At 46.2% G+C, this 27,089-nt stretch overlaps 2 protein-coding genes across 6 annotated transcripts in view; both read left to right on the plus strand.

Moving 5' to 3' along the window:
* The window catches only part of LOC139257416 (zinc finger protein 34-like), a 43,584-nt gene extending 36,855 nt beyond the window's left edge, over positions 1-6,729 (plus strand). For 2 of the 3 annotated variants that reach the window (XM_070874458.1, XM_070874457.1), the window contains 2 exons: positions 2,255-2,807; positions 3,856-6,729. In XM_070874458.1, the coding sequence (XP_070730559.1) occupies positions 4,215-5,057 (843 nt within the window). In that variant the 5' untranslated portion in view covers positions 2,255-2,807; positions 3,856-4,214 and the 3' untranslated portion in view covers positions 5,058-6,729. Of the gene's footprint in view, positions 1-832; positions 921-2,254; positions 2,808-3,855 lie in introns of those variants that run through there. The other variant, XM_070874459.1, reaches the window with a different exon arrangement.
* Positions 6,730-14,169: 7,440 nt separating this feature from the next.
* LOC139257417 (zinc finger protein 239-like) lies at positions 14,170-26,306 on the plus strand. Of its 3 annotated transcripts, none has more exons than XM_070874462.1 (2): positions 14,170-14,188; positions 24,867-26,306. In XM_070874462.1, the coding sequence occupies exon 2, from the start codon at positions 25,172-25,174 to the stop codon at positions 25,985-25,987; it is 816 nt and encodes a 271-aa protein (XP_070730563.1). In that variant the 5' UTR covers positions 14,170-14,188; positions 24,867-25,171; the 3' UTR covers positions 25,988-26,306. The 3 variants fall into 3 exon arrangements, with proteins under 3 accessions (XP_070730563.1, XP_070730562.1, XP_070730561.1); XM_070874461.1 differs by lacking the exon at positions 14,170-14,188 and adding an exon at positions 20,504-20,532; XM_070874460.1 differs by lacking the exon at positions 14,170-14,188 and adding an exon at positions 20,512-20,754.
* Positions 26,307-27,089: the final 783 nt, after the last annotated feature.

Genomic DNA, 27,089 nt, shown 5'->3' on the forward strand with positions numbered 1-27,089 from the left:
TACACAGTGCGTTTAATATTTGATTTCTCCATGATAAGAGGAGACTAATTGATGTTCTGTTACCGACTGTTCCATTTGGGGCCTTTTCTTACTCTAGATTATTTCAGTTCTCCTCTATTGCCTTGGACCATATCAAATCCCACGCCTGTTCTGTTTGAGAACACGGCTTGTAGGAGACAGTCTGAACTGTAGTGTCGCACTTTACACACATCTGAAATTCCTTTGAACAACCCCTTTATAGTACCTTGTATCAGATTTGAATTCTGTTATTATCTGTATCATTTACCACTTTTTCAATCTGGATTAGTAAAGGTTTTCCACACATATTGCATGTAATTGCCTTTGAAATGTATGATATTTGTCATTACTGATTTTGATGGTCTCATTGATTTAATCTCTTGTTACTAACAGACGTTGCACTATTTCTTTAAACATAAAGGAAAAGTTTGAAACAATTATTATCAGGTCTTTGGCCCAATTGAACGCTGTCAATAATCCTTGGTTAGGGATAGGATTAGTGTTTAGTGGCTGGGGTTAGGGATGGGTTTAGAGGCTGGTGTAGAGGCTGGGGTTCGGGTTACAATGTTAAGCTTATGAGATAGTGATTAGGGTTACACACCACTATTGACAACGCCCGTTGTCACTAGATGCCTCCTTTTTCATTTCTCGTTTTTTAACCTCATACAGGTAAATCGCAAAACAACCTTATTAATTGTTCAATCAAGGAATCTTCTTTCTGGCCTGAGCCCGATTTGCGGCCTTCTTTCACACCTCGACATTTCCCACAGAAAAGACATCAGGGACATTAGACTTTGGGACAAGAATGGGAGGATCCGGGTGTTGCATTGGTTACATCCAATTATCTGCTTGCCTGAAAAGGGCTTCCGACAATAACCTGTCATTGGATTTGGTGTCTCAGTGTAAGTGGTCCCTGGATTTGGTGCCTCAGTGTAAGTGATCCCCGCATAGAGCGGTTTCCCACTTGTGGCAGCCCATCCGATGGTGCTTGCTGGGTCAGGATATTAAGAGACCACACATTGTTCCTCCTCACACTGCCTGGGGGAATGGGGCAGATATTTAAAGGGACAGTTAATCCATTTTCTCTGCATATTTAAATTATCTTGAAGTGATGGAGGACCTCACTAACAGAGCTCCTATTAACAGTCGTTCCACTCTGCACTGTGTAGTAGTTGTAAACCTCTTTATTTCAGTGACTTGATCATTTCTAAAATGTGTCTCTATTTTTTAACGATCCATTTGACTTGCTTGGTTAATTTTCAAAAAATTCAGAATTTTGCAGTAAGACGAAAGTTTCCTTTAAAGATGGAATAGCATTTGTTTCAAACTATTCTGATCTATCCCTCCCCTCGCCCCGAACCCGTCAAACTTTTAACGGAATGACTGCTGCCGACGAACCGGAAGCTACCAGAAGCTGCACAGAAACATTCTGTCCATAACTGTCAGGCACCAAATTTAAACAATCACGTTCAGCACAACAGACGGAGGATCTGAGAAGTGCTGAGGCACATCACTAATAAAGTTTCGTTATGTTACGAGTAATTTTTCCAGTTTAAGAACCGCTGTCTCGAAGGACAAACAACAGCTTTTAAAATAAACTCACAGTTGGAATTTTATTTAAAATTAACGGTTCTAACAGAATTCTCCAAATCTGCTTCTTTGTTGTCATTCTACTTCCAAAAATGAGGAATAATCAAATAAAAGACACTGGAAAAACTTAAAAACACTGACTGGGAAAGTCCCAAGTTCAAACCTTGATCTGGGCTGTCAGTTGACCTCAGCCAAGGCAGCAGTTCAGGGGCTTTAATTGTCCTCAGTACCACTGGGCTATCAAGAGTAAAAATCAGCCAGTGCCCCTGCTCTTGACACCAATCCAGTCAACTGGGGAGTGCGTGGATGTCAATTGAGGGCAGGATTGATCTTGGCTTTGATGCCTACCGCAGTGGAAATCCTGCTGACTCTCATGGAGACAACTGATGGCGAGGCACTAGAGGTTAACTAATGTCTGTGGAATTGCACCCATCCAGATTCAGAGCCTTCTGGAGAAAGAAAATCCCAGCCGATATAATGAATGTTGATGTTAGACAGTAAGGATGGAGGTAAAATGTGTAGAATGGGGACTTTACAGCTTAGGAGGGACAGGAGGGGAAATAATGTTTTATAGAATCTAGAATTGTCTGGACTGAATTTCTATCCTGTATTTAAAGTTAACAACTCTTGTAACCACCATTTGCAGGGTATTAGAAGGGGAGGATCTGCAGTCGGGAAGCTCAAACCAAACATTACGTCAAAATTTGACAGATTCAACCTGAAGAATCAACAGTGTAAATGTGGGGACTGGGTACGGATTCAGTTGCCTGTCTGAGGTGGTAACTCATCATGGAGAGGCTGTTTATCAGCTGAGTGTGGAAAGAGATTCACTCGCTCATCTTACCAAATGACACTCTGGCATGTTCATAATGAGGAGAATCCATTCTCTGCTCTGTACGTGGAAAGCGATGCAATCGATTACACCCATTTACTGACACACCAGCACAGTCACACCGGGGAGAGACCTTTTAAATACTTCACATGTGGGCAGGTATTCACTCCGTTGTCCCAACTGTTTACACTGCAGATTATCCACATTGAGAACAGTTGCTTTAAATGCTCTGACTGTGAGAAAAACTTTCCAAGATCAAAGCAGCTGATGCACGATCACCGCACCGATACTCGGAGAGAAGCTGTTTCAATATCCTGTGTATGGAAAGAAATTCACCCCACTTGCTGAGACGCCAGTGGCTGCAGAGGTTATTAATCATATCCAGAACTGACCCATGGCAGAGTGCCCGTTCACTTGGGTTTGTTTGTGCATGATTTATTAATTTTATCTCAAGCGGGTCACAGAAAATCAATCTCCATTCACTAACTGGGGCTTTCAATGGCGGGGCTGTGACCCAGCATGCCCCCCGGAGGAGAATGTTCCCTATTCACAGTTGACAGGCGCAGGACCAGGTGGTTTTGGAGCATGCGCAATGTCACTGATCAGAACCGTACGAAGGTTGGAAACGGGTCGAGCCCGGAGACGCAGTTTTCCGCTGATTATGAATCAGCGGGCGCAGGGGAGTAGCTAACATGGCTGGTAGGCTTCATGAAGACCTGGCATAAGCCGCAAACCTTGACTAAGAGCCTACAGGTCCCGCGTTTGCAGCTCCGGGGCTTTCTCCCGGTGACAGGCAAAGGCTGACGGATGCCATCTTTGTAAAGCACAACGGACGGTTTCTGCAGCGCCATTGTGATGCACCGAGTGTCATAGCGCACGCGCGGCCATCTTTGTAAAGAGCCCATTAGTAGGCAGGGCTTCAGGGTCCCCGTGAATGCGGAACTGAACACAGCCAACGTCAGGGGAGGAGAGAGAAGGAAACCAGTGAATGTAGAACTGAAATGTACTGCAACTTCTCTTCCAGTTAATTCACTGACACTTCTCTTCTACTTGCTTTTATATTAGTGCAGAACTGAACCCTGCCAGAGTCGACACTTTCAGGGGAGGAGAGGGAGGGGAACCAGTGAGTGTAGAACTGAACCCAGACAGAGTCAGCACCTTCAGGGGAGGAGAGGGAGGGGAACCAGTGATTGTAGCACTGAACCCAGCTAGAGATGGTGCAAATGGAGGATAAACAGTATTGAGCCATGTGATCTGTTTGGATTTCAGCACAGGGAGTAGGGAGAGTGTGTGGGATGGGATTTACAGATTTAGAGAAACAAGAGAGGAAGGAATCATCCATAGAGATGAGAATTGCCTGTTCTGAATTTCTGTCCTGTACTTGCAGTGATGAGTTTTGTCATCTCCTTTTACAGCATATTAGAAAGGGAGATTTGCAGATGGGAAACTCAAACCAAACATCATGTCAAGATCTGACAGAGTCAATCGATTCATCAGGACCTGAATATCATCAGCCTTTGAATGTGGAAGGAGAATTGTTTGTTCTGCTTGTGGGAAAAGATTTCAAACATCAGTGTGTCTGGAAAAGCACCGAGACACACACACCCGAGTGAGAGTGTTCTAGTGCACTGACTGTGAAAAGAGCTTTAACCAGTTGCACAGCCTGGAAAAACATCGCACCTTTCACAGCGGGGAGAAACTGTACATGTGTTGTGTGTGTGGACGAGGCTTCAACTGATCGTCCAACCTGGAGAGTCACAAGGACACCCGTACCATGGAGAAACCGTGGAAATGTGAGGATTGTGGGAAAGGATTCAATTACCCTTCTGAGCTGGAAATTCATCGGTGCATTCACACTGGGGAGTGGCCGTTCACCTGCTCTGAGTGTGGGAAGGGATTCACTTGTTCATCCAATCTGCTGATACACGAGCGAGTTCACACTGGGGAGAGGCCATTCACCTGTGCTGAGTGTGGGAAGGGATTCACTTGTTCATCCAATCTGCTGATACACGAGCGAGTTCACACTGGGGAGAGGCCATTCACCTGTGCTGAGTGTGGGAAGGGATTCACTTGTTCATCCACCCTGCTGACACACCAGCGAGTTCACACTGGGGAGAGGCCGTTCACCTGCTCTGAGTGTGGGAAGGGATTCACTAAATCATCCAATCTGCTGATACACCAGCGAGTTCACACTGGGGAGAGGCCGTTCACCTGCTCCAACTGTGCGAAGGGATTCACTCAGTTATCCCACCTGCTGAGACACCAGCGAGTTCACACCGGGGAGAGGCCGTTCACCTGCTTTGAGTGTGGGAAGGGATTCATTTCTTCATCCCACCTTCTAAATCACCAGCGAGTTCACACTGGGGAGAGACCGTTCACTTGCTCTGAGTGTGGGAAGGGATTCACTCGGTCATCCGACTTGCGGAAACACCAGCGAATGCACACTGGAGAGAGGCCATTCACCTGCTCCGTGTGTGAGAAGGGATTCACTCAATCATCCCACTTGCTGAAACACCAGCGAGTTCACACTGGGGAGAGACCGTTCACTTGCTCTGAGTGTGGAAAGAGATTCGATCAGTCACCCAAACTGATGAGACACCAGCAAGTTCACAAGTGATTGCAAGGCTTAGATACTGCTGTTCTGCTGCTGTTAATCACATCCTGACTGAATCATCTCCATTCTGACAGTGGATTTTGTTTCTGCTGATATTAATAACTCCTATAACTGGGCTGGCATTTAATATTTTGATACTTCAAGTAACAGTCTGTCGATATTTGATGTCTCCATGATGAGAGGAGACTAATTGTTGTCCTGTTACCAACTGCTCCATTTTGGGGCCATTTCTCCTTCCTAACTAGATTATTTCAGTTCTCATACATTCGATTACTCTCATGGACAAGTCCCAGCTCCCCATACCTTCCAGTGTGCCCCTCCTAGCCTTGGTATGCAGGGAAGATCTTGGTAACAAGCCCAGGATCACAAAACCCAGTTCTATCTGCAAAAGAGAAAGTCTGTTATCTAACTCCTTGAGTCGGCAAAATAGAGAAAGATCCCAACTCTAAGAACATCTAGAATCTGTTGTAAATATCTTCCAAATCCTGACTGGTACAATCTGTCTGTTACCTTTCAATTGAAGTGAATGGAAGATGAGAGGTGTGATGGAAATTGGATTTTTTCACCAGAGAAAGTTCAGATTCAAAATATTGTTAGGATAAGAAAAGACTACAGACCAGTGGCTTGCCACAGGAAGGCCACAGTGTTTTTACCTGCTTCTAACGTTGTTGATGTCAGTTGAAGAAAATGCAGACTTGTGTCTCTGGACTATGTAGTATCCAGGGACTACCATATTGGGCAATGCCCAATTATTGGGATCGATTATTATAAAATGGAATTGTTATAGAATGGGAAAGTAGTGAAGTTATGTTAAACTTACATCAAACCTTGGTTAGACCACAGAGGGTACAAAGAAGGTTTACAAGTATGATACCAGAAATGAGAGTGTATACCTATCAGGAAAGGATAGATAAGCTGGGTCTCTTTTCTCTTGAAAAAAGGCGGCTGAGTGGTTACCTAATAGAGGGCTTTAACATTATGAATGATACAGAGAGAGTGTTTCCACTTATTGGGAAGAGCATAATTAGAGCCCATCAATATAAGATAGTCACCAAGAAATCCAATAGGGAATTCAGAAGAGACTTCTTTACCCAGAGAGTGGTGCGAATGTGGAACTCGCTACACAGGGAGTGGTTGAAGCGAATAGTATAGATGCATTTAAAGGGAGGCTTGACAAGCATATGAGGGAGAAGGGAATAGAGGATTATGCTGATAGTTAGATGAGGAAAGACAGGAGGAGGCTCGAGTGGAGTGTAAACGCCGGCATGGACTGGTTAGGCCAAATGGTATGTTTCTCTGCCATATATCCTACGTAATCCTAAAGCAAAATACTGCGGATGCTGGAATCTGGAATAAAAACAGAAAATGCTGGAAATCTCAGCAGGTCAGGCAGCATCTGTGGAGAGGAAGCAGAGTTAATGTCTCGGGTCGATGACCCTTCATCAGAACTGGAGAGTGTTCGGAAATAACAGATTTTTAACAAGCACTGAAAGGGAGAGGGGAAGAAAGAACAAAAGGGAAGGTCTGTGATAGGTTGGAAGACAGGAGAGATTAGAGAGACAAAATGGATGATGGCCCAAATTCAAATGGCAATGCCAGGAGTTAGAAAAACATTAGTCAAGATAGGGTGTGAATGGCAGGATAATGACCAACTGCCATTCGAGACAAGGAGAAAAAAAGAAACTGATTGAGGGTGGGGGGCGGGGGGAGGGGGGCTGCGGAAAGAGAGCCAAAGATTGGCTCTGAAATTTTTGAACTCGATGTTGAGTCCAGAAGGCTGTAATGTGCCTAAACGAAAGATGAGGTGCTGTTCCTTGAGCTTGCATTGAGCTTCATTGGAACAGTGTAGGAGACCGAGGACAGAGATGTCAGAGTGGGAATGGAGTGGAGAATTAAAGTGACAGGCTACCGGAAGTCGGTCACACTTGCGGACTGAACAGAGGTGTTCCGCAAAGCGGTCACTCAATCTACGCTGTAGAGGAGACCACATCGTGAGCAGCGAATACAGTATACTACATTGAAAGAAGTACAAGTAAATTGCTGTTTCAGCTGGAAGGAGTATTTGGGGCCCTGGATAGCGGGAAGGGAGGAGGTAAAAGGGCAGGTGTTGCATCTCCTGCGCTTGCATGGAAAGGTGCCGTGGAAAGGGGAGGAGGTGCTGGGGGTGATTGCGGAATGGACCAGGGTGCCTGGAGGGAGCGGTCCCTTCGGAATGCTGAGAGGGGAGGGGAAGATGTGATTGGTGGTGGGACCTATCACAGACCTTCCCTTTTGTTCTGCCTTCCCCTCCCCCTTTCAGTGCTTGTTAAGAATCTGTTCTTTCCGAACACTCTCCAGTTCTGACGAAGGGTCATCGACCCGAAATGTTAACTCTGCTTCCTCTCCTATGTAATCCTATTTTTCAAGACACATTGCTCGAAGGGTACGATAAATGACTTGCATCCAAATGCAATTGTTACTTTTGTCTTCTTTGTAAAATCACAAAGTCTGGGCATAATTTGTTTGTGAAATTAAAATTGATGATATAAATTGATAAGAGTTGTTGTTCAAGCACACGGGAATGGAAATTTAGCTGAAATTTAAGGGGATAATCAAGTTTTATTTTTGAAAAGGTCCAGTCTTATGTGGTTCCGTCCAAACTATGTATTCAGGAAGAAGTTTTTAGGGGAAGATTGTTGTGTTAAAGGTAACTAACATCCTTCATCTTGCAGACTGAAGTGCTGTCTAGCATATTTTGGGGAATAAAAGGTCCAAGAAGAGGTTTGTTTAAATAAAATTAAACAAACAAAATGGGTTGAAACTTGGACCAAGTGGAAATGTTTGATCTATGTTTTAAAGATATTATAATAATATTGTATTAGACAGTAAAGTTCCTCCGGGGCTCAGTGAAAACTGTATAACATTGAATGAGAGGACGTGAGTGAGGATATAAGATGAAAACAGGAAAATTACACTATCAAATGGGAATTTTTCTTAAATCATTGTTATTTGGTGAATTGGCATAAATCACCTGGGTGGTCAATGTAAATTCTTGTGAGGTCAGAGAAGTGTAGTAAATTGCTAAGCTTTCTCTTTGGGATGTTTGTCTCATTGCCTATACTGAACAGTAAGGAAACTGAATTTGATAGCTTGGCCACTACCCGAGACATCGGGACCATGTGCAGGGAGATGAGCAAAGATCTCCAGACACCCTACAATCTTTTGTTAAGATCACCTGAAAGCCCGGGAATGGATCAGATGTTACATGCGGCATGATATTGGGATACGGGTGTGTGTGTGTGTGTGTGTGTGTGTGTGTGTGTGTGAACAAACGAGTCTCAGACATGCTCAGTTATCGACAACAGCACAACATGAAATGGCTAATGTGGCTCAGGTGATCATCAAGACTATGACACATTCTCCATAGAAAAACCGATTTTGAAATAATCAGGATAATATTAAACACATTGCTACCTGCCAGAGGCATTAATATTAAAAGTAAAGTTCATGGTGACCAAATTAGGATTTCCTTGCAGCGAGAATAGTCGTCAGTTTCAAGGCCTCCACTAAGTACTGAACAAAGAAAGCTTGTAGGGCGGCTAAAAACAAAAAAAATCAATCTGTCTTTGTCTGGACAAGGTGGCCATGGCTGTATAAAAATCAGCTACAAGCTGTAGGTGGGAGACAAGGAGGCTATACCTTACAGGTTCCATAATAAAGCATGGATCCAAGTGAGTGGTGTATTTGGACTTTTTGACAAGGTGCCACATAAAAGGTTACTTCACAAGATAGAAGTTCATGGGGCTAGGGGTAATATATTAGCATGGATAGAGGATTGGCTAACTAACAGAAAACAGAGAGTCAGGATAAACGGTTCATTCTCGGGTTGGCAAACAGTGACTAGTGGGGTGCCGCAGGGATCAGTGACTGGACCCCAACTATTTACAATATATATTAACGATCTGGATGAAGGGACTGAGTGTAACGTAGCTAAGTTTGCTGGCGATTCAAAGATGGGAGGAAAAGCAATGTTTGAAGAGAACACAAAAATCTGCAAAAGGACATAGACAGGCTAAGTGGGTGGGCAAAAATTTGTCAGATGGAATATAATGTTGGAAAGTGTGAGGTCATGCACTTTGGCAGAAACAAATCAAAGAGCAAGTTATTATTTAAATGGAGAAAAATGGAGAAAAATGCAGGTACAGCAAGTGATCAGGAAGGCCAATAGAATCTTGGCTTTTATTGCAAAGGGGATGGAGTATAAAAGCAGGGAAGTCTTGCTACAGTTATACAGGGTATTGGTGAGGCCACACCTGGAATACTGCATACAGTTTTAGTTTCCATATTTATGAAAGGATATACTTGCTTTGGAGGCAGTTCAGAGAAGGTTCACTGGGTTGACTCCAGAGATGAGGGGGTTGACTTATGAGGAAAGATTAAGTAGGTTGGGCCTCTACTCATTGGAATCCAGAAGAATGAGAGGTGATCTTACTGAAACGTATAAGATTATGAGGGGGCTTGACAAGGTGGATGCAAAGAAGATGTTTCCACTGATAGGAGAGACTAGAACTAGGGGACATAATCTTAGAATAAGGGGCCGCCCATTTAAAACTGAGATGAGGAGAAATTTCTTCGCTGAGGGTTATAAATCTGTGGAATTCTCTGCCTCAGAGAGCTGTGGAAGCTGGGATATTGAATAAATTTAAGACAGAGTTAGACAGTTTCTTAACTGATAAGGGATTAAGGGGTTATGGGGAGCGGGCAGGGAAGTGGACCTGAGTCCATGATTGGATCAGCCATGATCGTATTAAATGGCAAAGCAGGCTCAAGGGGCCATATGACCTACTCCTGCTCCTATTTCTTATGTTCATATGACCTCCAGGAGGAATCAGAGGATCTCAAAAGGTTTGTGTTTGGAATCAGTGATAAACTGAGATAAAGCCTCTCAAAAGCATAATATCTGGAATTAATCGGGTTCAGTTAAAGAGTTGACATCACTCTAGGGCAATAAGTAATTCAAGAACGTTGTAGACTGAAAAGGTAATTACAGCAGGTTATTTTAAAGTAAGAAATATCTTATGTTGATAAGTAATGTTAACTATTGGTTTGCCAAGTACAATCGCTGATGGTGATCAAATGCGGGACTAAAAAAGACATTCCACATCACAGTTAATGGACAAAATGGTAAGAGAATTAGTAAAGGATGTGTTTGTAAAGAATAAAAAAACAGGAACCAACTGATGAGGAAGGTGGGGAACATAAGGAGAATCCATTTAAATTGGAAAGCAAGAGCTGACAGGATAGCTAGGAATAGGAGCCGTGGCAAGGTTAGCCGGAGTAAACAGGAGAGATATAGAAACTATGTGGGAACACAATGAGGTAATGAAGAGGCAATTAAAAAGATTATTGGCAATCAATGAGGCTAACCAGAATCAAAACCTTACTCGAGGTATCGCGTGTAGCCTCTGTGTGACCTTTGTGATGAATGTGGTACAGAAGCGACTGGACAACGCAGAGGGTAATAAACTCCCTTTGTTTATTCATGAAGAACAACTGAGCAAATGCTTTAAAGGAACCAAGACACAGACTATGATGTGATGCAGCAAATGGGAATGGGTTTTTTTTCCCCCAGGGAAGGGAAAAGAAATGAAGATATTAGACGAGTGGGATTGGTCTTGCCTTTGTTGAGGTAAAATGGAAATGAAATGAAACATTGGAAGGTATATCGGGTAGAATCGGTTGCAATGCTGGAAGACTCTGAGTTAGGTCTGATCCATAAACAGTATGAGGAGTAGCCAAGATATCTGATTAAGAAGGGAGGAACTTGGATTGCACCAGATATGCAGTGGTGTACTCTGAAAGGGACAACATGGGTTTGTAGATGTGACGAAGTCCATCAACATACTGTTCCAGCTTTTGGGTTCACCCTCGACAAAGAATCATCAAAATGGGGTGAAGACCAAACTAATACTGTGTATAAAGGAAAAGGACAATATTGTGTGACTACTGCTGCCACGCATATGATTGTGGGTTCAACCCGAAGCCCGGTGCTTGAACATCACTTTTGCTTGATTCCACCGAGGAACACGCGTATCGGTGTTACAACATTGGTACTGATACATCATCATAACGCCACTCGTCTGCAGATAAGACAACCTCCGGAGGATGGAGCCATTCTGCATATGGAACATTATATATCTCCCCTGTCACTGGCTTTAAAGCTCATAATTGAGTGAATTAGGACATCGCAGAAACACAGTGCAAATGATACAGACAAATAGCGAGACAGAAAAGGCAATCCTGAGACTTGGGAATCATGAATGGTGTGAAGTAGGATCTAGTGTTGAACTATATCCTTGGGCCAGATTGTTCCAGATGGGATTGGTGAGTAGTGGTGCGACTGAGCCAGTCTTGGTGATGGTCTTTGGACTAATAAAGTTATACACCAAACTGAAATGTCTTTGTGAGTTTGTTGAATTGATTGATGTGCCACCTGGTGAGCGCAATAACGTCAAATCAATCAGTATTAAGAAAGAAAAAGATCACCTTTCATGGCCACAGAATGTCCCAAGGAGCTTTACAGCTAATTAAGTTTAGAAGTGTAGTCACTGTTGTAATGTAGGAAATATGACAGACAATTTGTGCTCACAGCAAGCTCCCACAAACAGCAATGTGATAATATCCAGATCATCTGTTATTTAGTGGTATTGGTTGTCATTTCGCTGTCATTCCGCCTTTGAAACTGACGGTAATTCAGGATTTAGCACATGTGCAGCGTAATGTGGAAATACTGAAGTTGTGGTCTGTCATTCACTGCTCCTCCACAGGCTGCGATGTTCCCCCAGCCTGCAGAGTTGGCAATCAGGGAAATCTCTAAACTCTGGGAAACTAATGAAAACTACGGCTCTTCCACAGAAATACCGCTGTTAAATTCCCCACTAAAAGTTAGACCCAAAGGAATTAGGTGCAACTGGGGTTTTAACAGCATGCTGACTGCTTAACAAAGGTTATGAGCCTGAAAAACTATTTTGTACACCCAACTGAAGTGTCTTTGAGTGTTTGTTGAATCGATTGCCATGGCACCTGGTGAGTGCAATAACGTCAAATCAGTTAGCGTTTAGAAAGAAAAAGGTTGGCAGTGTCAAATTTATCCATTTTAATAAAAAATAAAATTGTTAAGTAAATTTTTTTTTAAAGTTAGTTCACCTTTATTTCAGGTTTGTAGTTTCCCCATGTGCGAGCCACAATCTTTGTTTTGCTCTAACACTTTTTAAGTTAGAATTTGAAGAGCTTATCCATCTCCTTGTTCGTGGCCTATGAGGATTCTGAGTTTAGATTGGCTGTTTACACAGCTTGTTGACATCACAGCAGTTCGCGCTTGGGGATTCCCATTGTACTCTGTTGATTTGAATTACATGTCAGAAAACACGAACTTCTCGACACCGAGATCGCCACGCCATTGTGTGAAGGTCACCTTGGGGCCAGGGGCGAAAGTCCAGGCGATTATGGAACAGTTTTTGCAGAGTGACCGGGGCTGCCTCTGAAACAGCTGGTACTTTTTATTTAAATAAGTTTGTGTGGTGAAGCTGATGTCCCTCTGGCCCTTCGAAAGGTTGCTCACTGTGGCTGCTCTCCCAGATTCCAGACCCAGCTCTGTGCTCACTGTGACCCCTCTCCCAGATTCCAGCCCCAGCTCTGTGCTCACTGTGGCCCCTCTCCCAGAGTCCAGCCACAGCTCTGTGCTCACTGTGGCCCCTCTCCCAGATTCCAGCCCCAGCTCTAGGCTCATTGTGGCCCCTCTCCCAGATTCCAGCACCAGCTCTGTGCTCACTGTGGCCCCTCTCCCAGATTCCAGCCCCAGCTCTGTCCTCACTGTGGCCCTTCTCCAAGATTCCAGCCCCAGCTCTGGGCTCACTGTGGCCCCTCTCGCAGATTCCAGCCCCAGCTCTGGGCTCACTGTGGCCCCTCTCCCAGATTCCAGCCCCAGCTCTGTGCTCACTGTGGCCTCTCTCCCAGATTCCAGCCCCAGCTCTGTGCTCACTGTGGCCCTTCTCCCAGATTCCAGCCCCAGCTCTGGGCTCACTGTGGCCCCTCTCCCAGATTCCCGCCCCAGCTCTGGGCTCACTGTGGCCCCTCTCCCAGATTCCAGCCCCAGCTCTGTGCTCACTGTGGCCCTTCTCCCAGATTCCAGCCCCAACTCTGGGCTCACTGTGGCCCTTCTCCCAGATTCCAGCCCCAGCTCTGGGCTCACTGTGGCCCCTCTCCCAGATTCCAGCCCCAGCCCTGTGCTCACTGTGGCCCCTCTCCCAGATTCCCGCCCCAGCTCTGTGCTCACTGTGGCCCCTCTCCCAGATTCCCGCCCCAGCTCTGTGCTCACTGTGGCCCCTCTCCCAGATTCCAGCCCCTGCCTGCTCTGTGCTCACTGTGACCCCTCTCCCAGATTCCAGCCCCAGCTCTGGGCTCACTGTGGCCCTTCTCCCAGAGTCCAGCTCTGTGCTCACTGTGGCCCCTCTCCCAGATTCCAGCCCCAGCTCTGGGCTCACTGTGGCCCCTCTCCCAGATTCCAACCTCAGCACTGGGCTCACTGTGGCCCCTCTCCCATATTCCAGCCTCAGCACTGGGCTCACTGTGGACCTTCTCCCAGATTCCAGCCCCAGCACTGTGCTCACTGTGGCCCCTCTCCCAGAGTCCAGCCGCAGCTCTGTGCTCACTGTGGCCCCTCTCCCAGATTCCAGCCCCAGCTCTGGGCTCACTGTGGCCCCTCGCCCAGATTCCAGCCCCAGCTCTGTGCTCTCTCAGCTGCTCTCACCTGGGGATAGCGCGTCACAATCGCCCCACACGCACCCGAGTTGGGCACCAGGCCCCGCCCCCTTACCGCACCGCCATTGGTTGGACGACCCGCGACGAGAACGGTCCGCCCACCTGCGCCGCGCTCTCCCTATTGGTCCGAGCTCCCGTCAGTCAGGCCGGGCCCACGTGGTGCTGGGCGGGCAGTTGGAGGCGGTTTGTTCTGGAACTTTCCTCCAGCCGGATGATCTGATTGGCGGATGGGACCAGAATCCCGCAGCCTCGCCTGTTCCGGCCTGAAACAGAGGGCCCGCGCTCCGGGGAGAAGCTGCTGCGGTCCCTGGGGAAGGTCTTGTGGCATCGCCCAGGTCTGTCAGTCTGTTCATCGGCGGCAACACCCGGGCTCAGCCCCGCCCACTGGGCGCACAACTCCGCCCCGCCTCACCCGGGCCCCCGAGCTCAAAGGCCACGAGCGGAGCCCCTCAACAAACCGCCCGCCCGCGCGCAGCACTCAGCCCGCAGCCAATGGCGAGGCGGCGCGGGGCACCAGCCCACCAAGCGCGCGCTGCTCCGCGCCAATCAGCGGCGGCGGGGGTGGGGCCGAGGCACCAATCAATCAATCGGCGAACAATCCAGGGCGCGCGGTGCTGAAGGGAAAGTGTCTCTGGCGACACAAACAGAAGATGCTGGAAGTGTCCGCGGCTCAGGCAGCATCTGTGGGCAGCGTCAGAGGGGGCGGGGCCGCGGGCCCTCTGTCACAACTGGAGAGTGCTGGGAAAGAACAGATCCTGAAGGAGCACTGAAAGGGGGAGAAAGGACAACAGGGAAGGTCTGTGATAGGGGGAAGGCAGGAGAGATTAGAGAGACAAAAGGGAGGATGGGCCGAATTCAGATGGTACTGGCAGGAGTTAGAACAACATTAGTCTGGATGGGGTGTGAATGGTGGGATAATGATCAGTGGGCACTAGAGACAAGGAAAAAAACCAGGCTCGGTGGGTGGAGAACATGAGAAATAGAAGCAGGAGTGGGCCACCCGGACCCCGAGCCTGCTTCCCATTCAATAAGATCATGGCTGGTCTGATCATAGAGTCAGCTCCACTTTCCTGTTTGCTCCCCAGAACACTTTACTCACTTATCGCTCAAAAATCTGTCTATCTCCGCCTTAAATATATTCAATGACCCAGCCTCCACAGCTCTCTGGGGCAGAAAATTCACAGATTTACAACCCTCTGAGAGAAGAAATTCCTCCACATCTCAGTTTTAAATGGGCGGCAACTTTTTCTGAGACTATGTCCACTAGATACAGAGAAAAGCTTGCTACACACGATCCCATCAAAAACTGCCAGGGCAGGTGCAGCACGGGTTAGATAGGAAAGTTCAAGCTGGGCATTCCAGAACTTGGGGCCTGGGCAACAGAAGGCACAGCCAACAAAGCCACCAGTGATTGAACAATTATAATCAGGGATGCTCAGAAAGGCAGATATCTTTTTGGCCGGGATGTGGGGGGTGGGGTGGGAGCAGATGTGGGGCTGGAGGAGTTTACAGAGCTAGGGAGGGGCGAGGGCATGGAGGGATTTGAAAATAAGTATTAGAATTTTGAACTCAAGGCTTGCTGAACAAAAGCCAGTGTAGGTCAGCGAGCAGAGGGGTGATAGGTGAGCAGGACTTGGTGTGAGTTAGGACACGGGAAGCCGAGTTTTGGATCAACTCTAGTTTATGTAGGGTAGAATGTGGGAGGAGTGCGTTGGAATTGTCAAGACCAGAAGTAACAAAGGCATGGATGAGGGCTTCAGCAGTGGATGAGCTGAGGCAAGAGCAGAGATGGGCGATGTTACAGAGGTGGCAATAGGCAATCTTAGTTATGCTGTGGATATGTGGTCAAAAACTTATTTCAGGGTTAAGTATGACACCAAAGTTGCGAACAGACTGGTTCAGCATCAGACAGAAGTTGGGGAGAGGGATGGAATCAGTGACGAGGGAACGGAGTTTGTGGCAATAACAATTACAAATATCACGATATTTCACATGCTATCACGTGTAAAATGTGTGGATGAGTTTGTTATATTCAATCGATTCCAAAACCGGGTTAACTGATACAGAAAGTAACGGATTTCAAATCTTACATAGAAACAGAAAACATAGAAAATAGGTGCAGGAGTTTCTCCATCCTAATGTAGAATTCCACCATATTATGGTCACTCTTCTCCAAGGGGCCTCACACAACGAGATTGCTAATTAATCCTCTCTCATTACACAACACCCAGTCTAAGATGGCCTCCCCCGGAGTTGGTTCCTCGACATATTGGTCTAGAAAACCATCCCTTATGCACTCCAGGAAATCCTCCTCCACCATCTTGCTTCCAGTTTGGTTAGCCCAATCTATATCCATATTAAAGTCACCCATGATAAATCTTATGCAAGACAGTTCAATAAAGGGGTGGTTCAAAGGATTGCAGCTGAATTTAAAGTGAGACACTGCATTTAAGTCTACTACAACCACAACTCATGTACTCAAACATAGGAACATAGAAAATAGGTGCAGGAGTAGGCCAGTCGGCCTTTCAAGCCTGCACCACCATTCAATAAGATCATGGCTGATCATTCCCTCAGTACCTCTTTCCTGCTTTCTCTCCATACCGCTTGATCCCTTCAGCCATAAGGGCCATATCTAACTCCCTCTTGAATATATCCAATGAACTGGCATCAACAACTCACTGCGGTAGGGAATTCCACAGGTTAACAACTCTCTGAGTGAAGAAGTTTCTCCTCATCTCAGTCCGAAATGGCTTACCCCTTATCCTTAGATAAGGTCCCCTGGTTCCGGACTTCCCCAGCATTGGGAACATTCTTCCTCCATCTAACCTGTCCAGTCCCGTCAGAATTTTATATGTTTCGATGAGATCTCCTCTCATCCTTCGAAACTCCAGTGAATAAAGGCCCAGTCAATCCAGTCTCTCCTCATATGTCAGTCCTGCCATCTCGGGAATCAGTCTAGTGAACCTTCGCTGCACTCCCTCAATAGCAAGAACGTCCTTCCTCAGATTAGGAGACCAAAACTGAACACAATATTCCAGGTGAGGCCTCACTAAGGCCCTATACAACTGCAGTAAGATGTCCCTGCTCCCATAATCAAATCCGTTAGCTATGAATGCCCACAGACCAGTTGCCTTCTTCACCACCTGCTGTACCTGCATGCCAACTTTCAATGACTGATGTAACATGATACCCAGGTCTTGTTGCACCTCCCCTTTCCTAATCTGCCACCATTCAGATTATATTCTGCCTTCATGTTTTTTCACCAAAGTGGATTAGCTCACATTTATCCACATTATACTGCATCTGCCATGAGTTTGCCCACTCACCTAACCTGTTCAAGTCACCCTGCAGCCTCTTAGCGTCCTCCTCACAGCTCACACCGCCACCCAGCTTAGTGTCATCTGCAAACTTGGAGATATTACACTCAATTTCTTCATCCAAATCATTAATGTATCTTGCAAATAGCTGGCGTCCCAGCATTGAGTCCTGCAGCACCCCACTAGTGACTGCCTGCCATTCTGAAAAGGACTCGTTTGTCCCAACTCTCTCCTTCCTGTCTGCCAACCAGTTCTCTATCCATGTCAGTACATTACCCCCATTACCAGGTGCTTTGATTTTGCGCACCAATCTCTTATGTGGGACCTTGTCAAAAGCCTTTCTGAAAGTCCAAATACACCACATCCACTGGTTCTCCCTTGTCCACTTTACTAGTTACATCCTCAAAAAATTCTAGAAGATTTGTCAAGCATGATTTCCCTTTCATAAATCCATGCTGACTTGAACTGACCCTTTCACTGCTTTCCAAATGCGCAGTTATTTCATCTTTAATAATTAATTCCAACATTTTTCTCACTACTGATGTCAGGCTAACTGGTCTATAATTACCCGTTTTGTCTCTCCCGCCTTTTTTAAAAAGTGGTGTTACATTAGCAACCCTCCAGCCCATAGGAACTGATCCAGAGTCGATAGACTATTGGAAAATGATCACCAATGCATCCACTATTTCTAGGGCCACTTCCTTAAGTACTCTGGGATGCAGACTACCATGCCCTGGGGATTTATCGGCCTTCAATCCCATCAATTTCCCTCACACAATTTCCCATCTAATAAGGATTTCCTTCAGCTCCTCCTTCTCACTAAACCCTCGGTCCGCTAGTAATTCCGGAAGGTTATTGGTGTCTTTCTTCATGAAGACAGAACCAAAGTATTTGTTCAACTAGTCCGCCATTTTTTTGTTCCCCATTATAAATTCACCTGAATCTGACTGCAAGGGACCTACGTTTGTCTTCACTAATCTTTTTCCCTTCACATATCTATCGAAGCTTTTGCAGCCAGTTTTTATGTTCCCAGCAAGCTTCCTCTCAAACTCTATTTCCTCCTCCTAATTAAACCCTTTGTCCTCCTCTGCTGAATTATAAAAGTCTCCCAGTCCTCAGATTTGCTGCTTTATCTGACCAGTTGATATGCCTCCTCCTTGGATTGAACACTATATTTAATTTCCCTTGTTAGCCACAGTTGAGCCACCTTCCCCATTTTATTTTTACTCCAGACAGGGATGTACAATTGTTGAAGTTGATCCATGTGATCTTTAAATGTTTGCCATTGCCAAGCCACCGTCAACCCTTTAAGTATCATTTACCAGTCTATTCTAGCCAATTCATATCTCATACCATCGAAGTTACCTTTCCTAAATTCAGGACCCTAGCCTCTGAATTAACTGTGTCACTCTCCATCTTAATAAAGAATTCTACCATATTATGCTCACTCTTCCCCAAGGGGCCTCGCAAACAAGAGTGCTAATTAGTCCTTTCTCATGACACATCACCCAGCCTAGGATGGCCAGCCCTCTAGTTGGTTCTTCGACATATTGGTCGAGAAAACCATCCATAAAAGACTCCAGGAAATCCGCCTCCACCGCATTGCTACCAGGTTGGTTAGCCCAATCAATATGCAGATTAAAGTCGCCCATGATAACTGCTGTACTTTTATTGCATGCATCCCTAATTTCTTATTTGATGCTGTCCCCAACCTCCCTACTACTGTTTGGTGGTGTGTACATAACTCCCACTAGCGTTTTCTGCCCTTTGGTATTCCGTAGCTCCACCTATACTGATTCCACATCATCCAAGCTAATGTCCTTCCTTACTATTGCGTTAATTTCCTCTTTAACCAGCAACGCCACCCCACCTCCTTTTCCATTCTGTCTATCCTTCCTGAATGTTGAATACCCCTGAATGTTGAGTTCCCAGCCTTGGTCACCCTGGAGCCATGTCTCCGTGATGCCAATTACATCATATCTGTTAACAGCTATCTGTACACCTTATTACGAATACTCCTCGCATTGAGGCACAGAGCCTTCAGGCTTCTCTTTCTAACACACTTTGCCCCTTTAGAATTTTGCAGTAATGTGGCCCTTTTTGCTTTTTGTCTTGGGTTTCTCTGCCCTCCACTTTTATTTTTCTTCTTTCTACTCCTGAATCCTACTCCGTTCATCTACACTCACTGATTGCTGGTATTGTTGTTGATGTAAAAAAATTCTAAATTAATGACACTGCTCTCTGAACAGCACTTAAATACAATTGTTGACATTTACAATGGGTTGTCTTCTGCCCCCATTCTACTTCCCTCTGTCTCCCTGTATAGGTTCCCATCCCCCTGCCATACTAGTCTAACCCCTCCCCAACAGAACTAGCAAACACTCCCCCTAGGACATTGGTTCCGGTCCTTCCCAGGTGTAGATCAATTGTACTGGTCCCACCTCCCCCAGAACCGGTTCCAATATTCCAGGAATTTGAATCCCTCTCTTCTGCACCACTCCTCAAGCCATGTATTCCTCTGAGCTCTCCTGCGATTCCTACTCTGCCCAGCACGTGGCATTGGTAGCAATCCTGAGATTACTACCTTTGAGGTCCTACTTTTTAATTTAGCTCCTAGCTCCATAAATTCGTCTTGTAGGACCTCAAACAGAACAAGTTTGGGGTTTGATATGATACAAGGCAAACTCGGTGAGAAGTGATATAAGTTAGATTAAAAAAAAGCACTAAAATGGAACATCAATTGGTCTCCTGTGATCACGGAGCAATCAAGTATTCGAAACACTGTGTTTGAAACACAGATAATTTATTCAACATTTATACAGGGTATCAATTTCCAGCTCAGGTATAGGGGTTATTAAGATCATCAGAAACGAACAAGAGCTGCCAGAATGAACATGTTTCAGTGTCCAATGCAATCACAGTAAATTCTGTTCTATTCACAAATGCAGCCTTTCTCCTCAGCCCATTTAAAACTGAGATAAGGAGGAATTTCTTTTCTCAGAGGGTTGTAAATCTGTGGAATTCTCTGCCCCAGAGAGCCGTGAGGGCTGGTTCATTGAATATATTTCCGGCGGAGATGGACAAATTTTTGAGCGATAAGGGAGTAAAGGGCTCTGGGGAGCAGGCAGGGAAGTGGAGCTGACTCTATGATCAGATCAGCCATGATCTTATTGAATGGGAAGCAGGCCTGGGGGTCCGGGTGGCCCACTCCAGCTCCTATTTCTCATGGTCTTATGTACCCAGCATGACCCTTATGCCGCACCCAGACTACAGGAGCTCAGTGCGCAGGCACGGGTCCTGGGGGGGCGGGGCTTTGGAGCATGTGCGGTGCGGGTAATGGCGGAGGCAGTACGTTTTGGGTAGGCTCCTCAGAAGTGTCCTTTTCATCGGTGCATAGCGGAGTAATGAACCAGCGGGGAGCCGGGGAGGCTTCATAAACAACCGGTGCCCGCCGCAAGCCCGAAATAATAACCGGAATATCGGCGGTTGCAGCTTAGGGGCTTTCTCCAGGTCACAGGCCCAGGCTAACGGCGGACATTTTGGTGTAGGAAGTCAGGTTCAACGTCTGCCATCTATATTCAGTGAGTAGCAAAGCGCATGCGCGGCCATGTTGGTGCAGGAACAATGTGAATGATGTCTGGAACTGAATCCAGCCAGAGTCAGCACCTTCAGGGGAGGGGAAACAGTGAGTGTAGAACTGAACCCAGCCAGAATCGGTGGTGAAAACTGGGAGTGGAGGGGAAACTGTCGAGAACATTAGAAATAGGAGCAGGTGTAGGCCATTTGGCCCCTTGAGCCTGCTCCCCTTTCAATAAGATCATGGCTGATCCGATCATGGATTAGGTTCGAATTCCCTGTCCGCTCCCCATAACCCTTTACTACCTTATCGCTCAAAAATGTGCCTATCTTCATCTTAATTATGTGTCACTCTCCATCTTAATAAAGAATTCTACTCTTCCCCAAGGGGCCTCGCACAACAAGATTGCTAATTACACATCACCCAGTCTAGGATGGCCAGCCCTCGAGTTGGTTCCTCGACATATTGGTCTCGAAAACGATCTCTAAAACACACCAGGAAATCCTCCTCCACTGCATTGCTACCAATTTGGTTGGCCCAGTCAATATGTAGATTAAATTTGTATGCCTCTTCCTTGGATTTAACACTATCCTTAATTTCCCTTGTTAGCCACAGTTGAACCACCTTCCCCGTTTTATTTTTGCTCCAGACAGGGATGTACAATTGTTGAAGTTCGTCCATGTAATCTTTAAAGGTTTGCCATTGCCGATCCACCGTCAACCCTTTAAGTATCATTTGCCAGTCTAATCTAGCCAATTCGCGCCTCATACCATCAAAGTTACGTTTCCTTAAGTTCAGGACCCGAGTTTCCGAATTAACTTTGTCACTCTCCATCTTAATAAGAAATTCTACCATATTATGGTCTCTCTTCCCCAAGGGGCCTCGCACAAGAAGATTGCTAATTAGTCCCTTCTCATTACACATCACTCAGTCTAGGATGGCCAGCTCTCTGATTGGTTCCTCGACATATTGGTCAAGAAAACCATCCCGAATACACTCCAGGAAATCCTCCTCCATTGCATTGCTACCAGTTAGGTTAGCCCAATCAATATGTAAATTAAAGTCGCCCATGATAACTGCTGTACCTTTATTGCACGCATCCCTAATTTCTTATTTGATGCTGCCCCCAACCTCACTACTACTGTTTGGTGGTGTGTACATAACTCCCACTAGCGTTTTCTGCCCTTTGGTATTCCGTAGCTCCATCCATACTGATTCCACATCATCCAAGCTAATGTCCTTCCTTACTATTGCGTTAATTTCCTCTTTAACCAGCAACGCCACCCCACCTCCTTTTCCATTCTGTCTATCCTTCCTGAATGTTGAATATCCCTGGATGGTGAGTTCCCAGCCTTGGTCACCCTGGAGCCATGTCTCTGTGATGCCAATTACATCATATTGGTTAACAGCTATCTGTGCAGTTAATTCATCCACCTTATTCCGAATACTCCTCGCATTGAGGCACAGAGCCTTCAGGCTTGTGTTTTTAACACACTTTGCCCCTTTAGAATTTTGCTGTAATTTGGCCCTACACTTTAACCGTCCTACACTTTAATCTATTTTCCCAGTCCACTTTTGCCCAATCTGCCCTCATACTTTTGTAGTCTCCATCATTTAAGCTTAGAACGCTGGTTTGAGATCCAAATTTCTCACTCTCCATCTGAATTTGAAATTCAACCACGCTATGATCACTCATTCCAAGTGGTTCCTTTATTCGGAGATTGTTTATTAATCCTATCTCATTACACAGGACCAGATCTAAGATAGCCAGCACTTCAGAGGAGGAGAGAGAGAGGAAACCAGTTATTGTAGAACTGAACCCAGTCAGAGTCAGCACCATCAGGGGAGGGAGAGGGAGGGGAATAAGTGAGTGTAGAACTGAACCCAGCCAGAGTCAGAAGCTTCAGGGGCGGAGAAAGGAACGTGTTATTGAAGAACTGATCCCAGCCAGAGTCAGCACCATCAGGGGAGCAGAGAGTGGGAAACGTGTGATTGAAGAACTGAATCCAGCCAGAGTCAGCACCATCAGGGGAGCAGAGAGTGGGAAACGTTTGATTGAAGAACTGATCCCAGCCAGAGTCAGCACCATCAGGGGAGCAGAGAGTGGGAAACGTGTGATTGAAGAACTGAATCCAGCCAGAGTCAGCACCATCAGGGGAGCAGAGAGTGGGAAACGTGTGATTGAAGAACTGATCCCAGCCAGAGTCAGCACCATCAGGGGAGCAGAGAGTGGTGAACGTGTGATTGAAGAACTGAATCCAGCCAGAGTCAGCACCATCAGGGGAGCAGAGAGTGGTGAACGTGTGATTGAAGAACTGAACCCAGCCAGAGTCAGCACCATCAGGGGAGCAGAGAGTGGGAAACGTGTGATTGAAGAACTGAATCCAGCCAGAGTCAGCACCATCAGGGGAGCAGAGAGTGGGAAACGTGTGATTGAAGAACTGAACCCAGCCAGAGTCACCACCATCAGGGGAGGGAGAGGGAGGCGAACCAGTGAGTGTAGAACTGAACCCAGCCAGAGTCAGCACCATCAGGGGAGGGGAACCAGTGAGTGTAGAACTGAACCCAGCCAGAGTCAGCATAAGAAGAATTAGGCCATACGGCCCCTCGAGTCTGCTCTACCATTTAATACGATCATGGTTGAGCCGATCATGGACTCAGGTCCACTTCTCTGTCTGCTCCCCATAACCCCTTATTCCCTTATCGATTAAGAACTTGTCTATCTCTGCTTAAATTTATTCAATTAGCCAGCTTCCACAGCTCTCTGAGGCAGCGAATTGCACAGATTTACAACCCTTTGAGGGAAGACATTCCTACTCATCTCAGTTTTAAATGGGCGGCCCCTTATTCTAAGATTATGTCCTCTAGTTCTAGTCTCCCCTATCAGTGGAAACACCCTCTCTGCATCCACCTTGTCAAGCTCTCTCATAATCTTATACGTTTCGATAAAATGACCTCTCATTCGTCTGCATTCCAATGAGTAGAGGCCCAACCTACTCAACCTTTCCTCATAAGTCAACCTCCTCATCTCCGGAATCAACCTTGTGAACCTTCTCTGAACTGCCTCCAAAGCAAGTATCTCCTTTCTTAGATATGGAAACCAAAACTGTGTGCAGTATTCTAGGTGTGGCCTCACCAATACCCCGTATAACTGTAGCAAGACATCCCTGCTTTTATACTCCATCCCCTTTGCAATAAAGGCCAAGATTCCATTGGCCTTCCTGTTCACTTGCTGTACCTGCATACTTACCTTTTGTGTTTCATGCAGCAGGACCCCCTAGGTCCCGCTGTACTGCAAATTTTTCTCCATTTAAATAATAACATGCTCTTCGAATTTTTTTCTGGCAAACTGCATAACGTCACACTTTCCAACATTATACTCCATCTGCCAAATTTTTGCCCACTCACTTAGCCTGTCTGTCGTTTTGCAGGTTTTTTTGTGTCCTCCTCGCACATTGCATTTCCTCCCATCTTGGCTACATTGCACTCGATCCCTTCATCTAATTCATTAATCTAGATTGTAAATAGTTGGGTGCCCAACACTGATTCCTGCAGCACCCCACTAGTTACTGATTGCCAACCCAAGAATTTATCCTGACTCTCTGTTTTCTGTTAGTTAACCAATCCTCTATCCATGCGGAAAATATTACCCCCAACCCCGTGAACTTTTATCTTGTGCGGTAACCTTTTATGTGGCATCTTGTCAAATACCTTCTGGAAGTCCAAATACACCACATCCACTGGTTCCCCTTCATTCACCCTGTTCCTCAAAGCCAGAGTCAGCAGTTTTAGGGGAAGAGAGGGAGGGAAACCAGTGAATGTGGAACTGGGCCCAGCCATAGTCAGCACCTTCAGGGGTGGAGAGGGAGGAGAACCAGTGAGTGTAGAACTGAACCCAGCCAGAATTGGTGGTGAAAACTGGGAGTGGAGGAGAAACAGTCTAGAAATGTGCGATGGGTTTGGATTTCAGCACAGCAGGAGGGACAATGTGTGAGATAGGGATTTACAGCTTTGGAAGAACAAGAGGGGAAAGACTGTTCCATGGAAACTAGACGTGTCTATCCTGAATTTCTGTCTTGTACTGACAGTGATGAGTTTTATTATCTCCTTTTACAGAATATTGGAAGGGGAGATTTTCAGACAGGAAACACAAATCAAACATCACGTCAAGATCTGACGGACTCAGTTGATTCATCAGGACCTGAATATCATCGGCCTTTGAAAGTGGAAGGAGAAATGTTTGTCTGTTCTGCCTGTGGGAAAAGATTTCAAACATCAGTGTGACTGGAAAAGCACCGAGACACACACACCCGAATGAGTGTTCCAGTGCACTGCCTGTGGAAAGAGCTTTAACCAGATACACAGCCTGAAAAATCATCGCACCATTCACAGCGCGAAGAAACTGTAAACGTGTTGTGTGCATGGGCGAGGCTTCAGCCCATCGTCCAACCATGGAGAGTCACAAGGACACCCGCACCATGGAGAAACCGTGGAAATGTGGTGACTGTGGGAAGGTATTCAGATCACCCTCTGAGCTGGAAATTCATCGACGCAGTCACACTGGGGAGAGGCCGTTCACCTGCTCCGAATGTGGGAAGGGATTCACTGGGTCATCCCAACTTGTAGCTCACCGGCGAGTTCACACTGGGGAGAGACCGTTCACCTGCTCTCAGTGTGGGAAGGGATTTACTCGGTCAGCCCACCTGCTGATACACCAGCAACTGCACACTGGGGAGAGGCCATTCACCTGCTCTGAGTGTGGGAAGGGATTCACTTTTTCATCCAACCTGCTGGCGCACCAGCGAGTTCACACTGGGGAGAGGCCATTCACCTGCTCAGAGTGTGGGAAGAGATTCACTACATCAAGCAACCTATTGACACACCAGCGACTTCACACTGGGGAGAGACCGTTTGCCTGCTCTGAGTGTGGGAAGGGATTCAATCAGTCACACGACCTTGTAAATCACCAGCGAGTTCACACTGGGGAGAGGCCGTTCACCTGCTCTGAGTGTGGGAAGGGATTCACTCGATCATCCCAGCTGCTGACACACCAGCGAGTTCACACTGGGGAGAGGCCATTCACCTGCGCAGAGTGTGGGAAGGGATTCACTACGTCATCCACCCTGCTGACACACCAGCGAGTTCACACTGGGGAGAAGCCTTTCACCTGCGCAGAGTGTGGGAAGCGATTCACTCAGTCATCCCACCTGCTGATACACCAGCGAGTTCACAAGTGACTGCAGGGATTTGGAATCTGCTGTTATTGCTGCTGTTAATCACATCCCAACTGAACCATGTTCATTCTGACAGTTGGGGTTTGTTTCTGCTGATGTTAATAACCCTATAACTGAGCTGGACTTTAATATTCTGGATATATTGCTGATGGTGTTCTCAGGGCTGCAGTGTCCATTTAAGAAACGCTGTGTGTAATCTTTCCCCTTAATTCAGCGACTCACAACAGAAAGTTAGTTTGCAATAAAATTATGAACTTTGACTTTAATCCTAAATTGATCTTTGGTACAAAATCTGCAATAGTTTGTGAAAGTTTCTACTGAATAAAATGTCCAATTAGAAAGAGCTTGCTGACAATTCTTATGGGAATTGGTGGGGAATCAGTGTCCCCAAATGTTGCCTCTCCCGTCTGGTGTAGCAATCCCCTCGGCACGAGAATAAAGACCACTCCAGCCCAAAACTCTGCGCAGTACTCCAGGTGTGGTCTTACCAACGCCCTGTACAGTTGCAGCAGGACTTCCCTACTTTCATACTCCACCCCCCTTACAATAAAGGCCAGCATTCCATTTGCCTTCCTGATTACTTGCTCTACTTGTGCTAACTTTTTGTGTTTCATGTACAAGAACCCCCAGATCCCTCTGTACATAGAAACATAGAAAATAGGTGCAGGATTCGGCCCTTCGAGCCTGCACCACCATTCAATAAGATCATGGCTGATCATTCACCTCAGTACCCCTTTCCTGCTTTCTCTCCATACCCCTTGATCCCTTTAGCCGTAAGGGCCTTATCTGACTCCCCCTTGAATATATCCAATGAACTGGCATCAACAACTCTCTGCGGCAGGGAATTCCACAGGTTAACAACTCTCTGAGTGAAGAAGTTTCTCCTCATCTCAGTCCTAAATGGCTTAGCGTTTATCCTTAGACTATGTCCTCTGGCTCTGGACTTCCCCAATATCAGGAACATTCTTTCTGCATCTAACCTGTCCAGTCCTGTCAAAATTTTATATGTTTCTGTGAGATCCCCTCTCATCCTTCAAAACTCCAGTGAATACAGGCCCAGTTGATCCAGTCTCTCCTCATATGTCAGTCCTGCGATGCCGGGAAT

This window comes from Pristiophorus japonicus, unplaced genomic scaffold (genome assembly GCF_044704955.1).
Source record: "Pristiophorus japonicus isolate sPriJap1 unplaced genomic scaffold, sPriJap1.hap1 HAP1_SCAFFOLD_834, whole genome shotgun sequence".
In the NCBI taxonomy this organism is placed as follows: Eukaryota; Metazoa; Chordata; class Chondrichthyes; family Pristiophoridae; genus Pristiophorus; species Pristiophorus japonicus.

Coding starts and splice junctions, on each gene's coding strand:
- LOC139257417 (XM_070874462.1), top strand. CDS start 25,172: ATGGGCGAGGCTTCAGCCCATCGTCCAACCATGGAGAGTCACAAGGAC.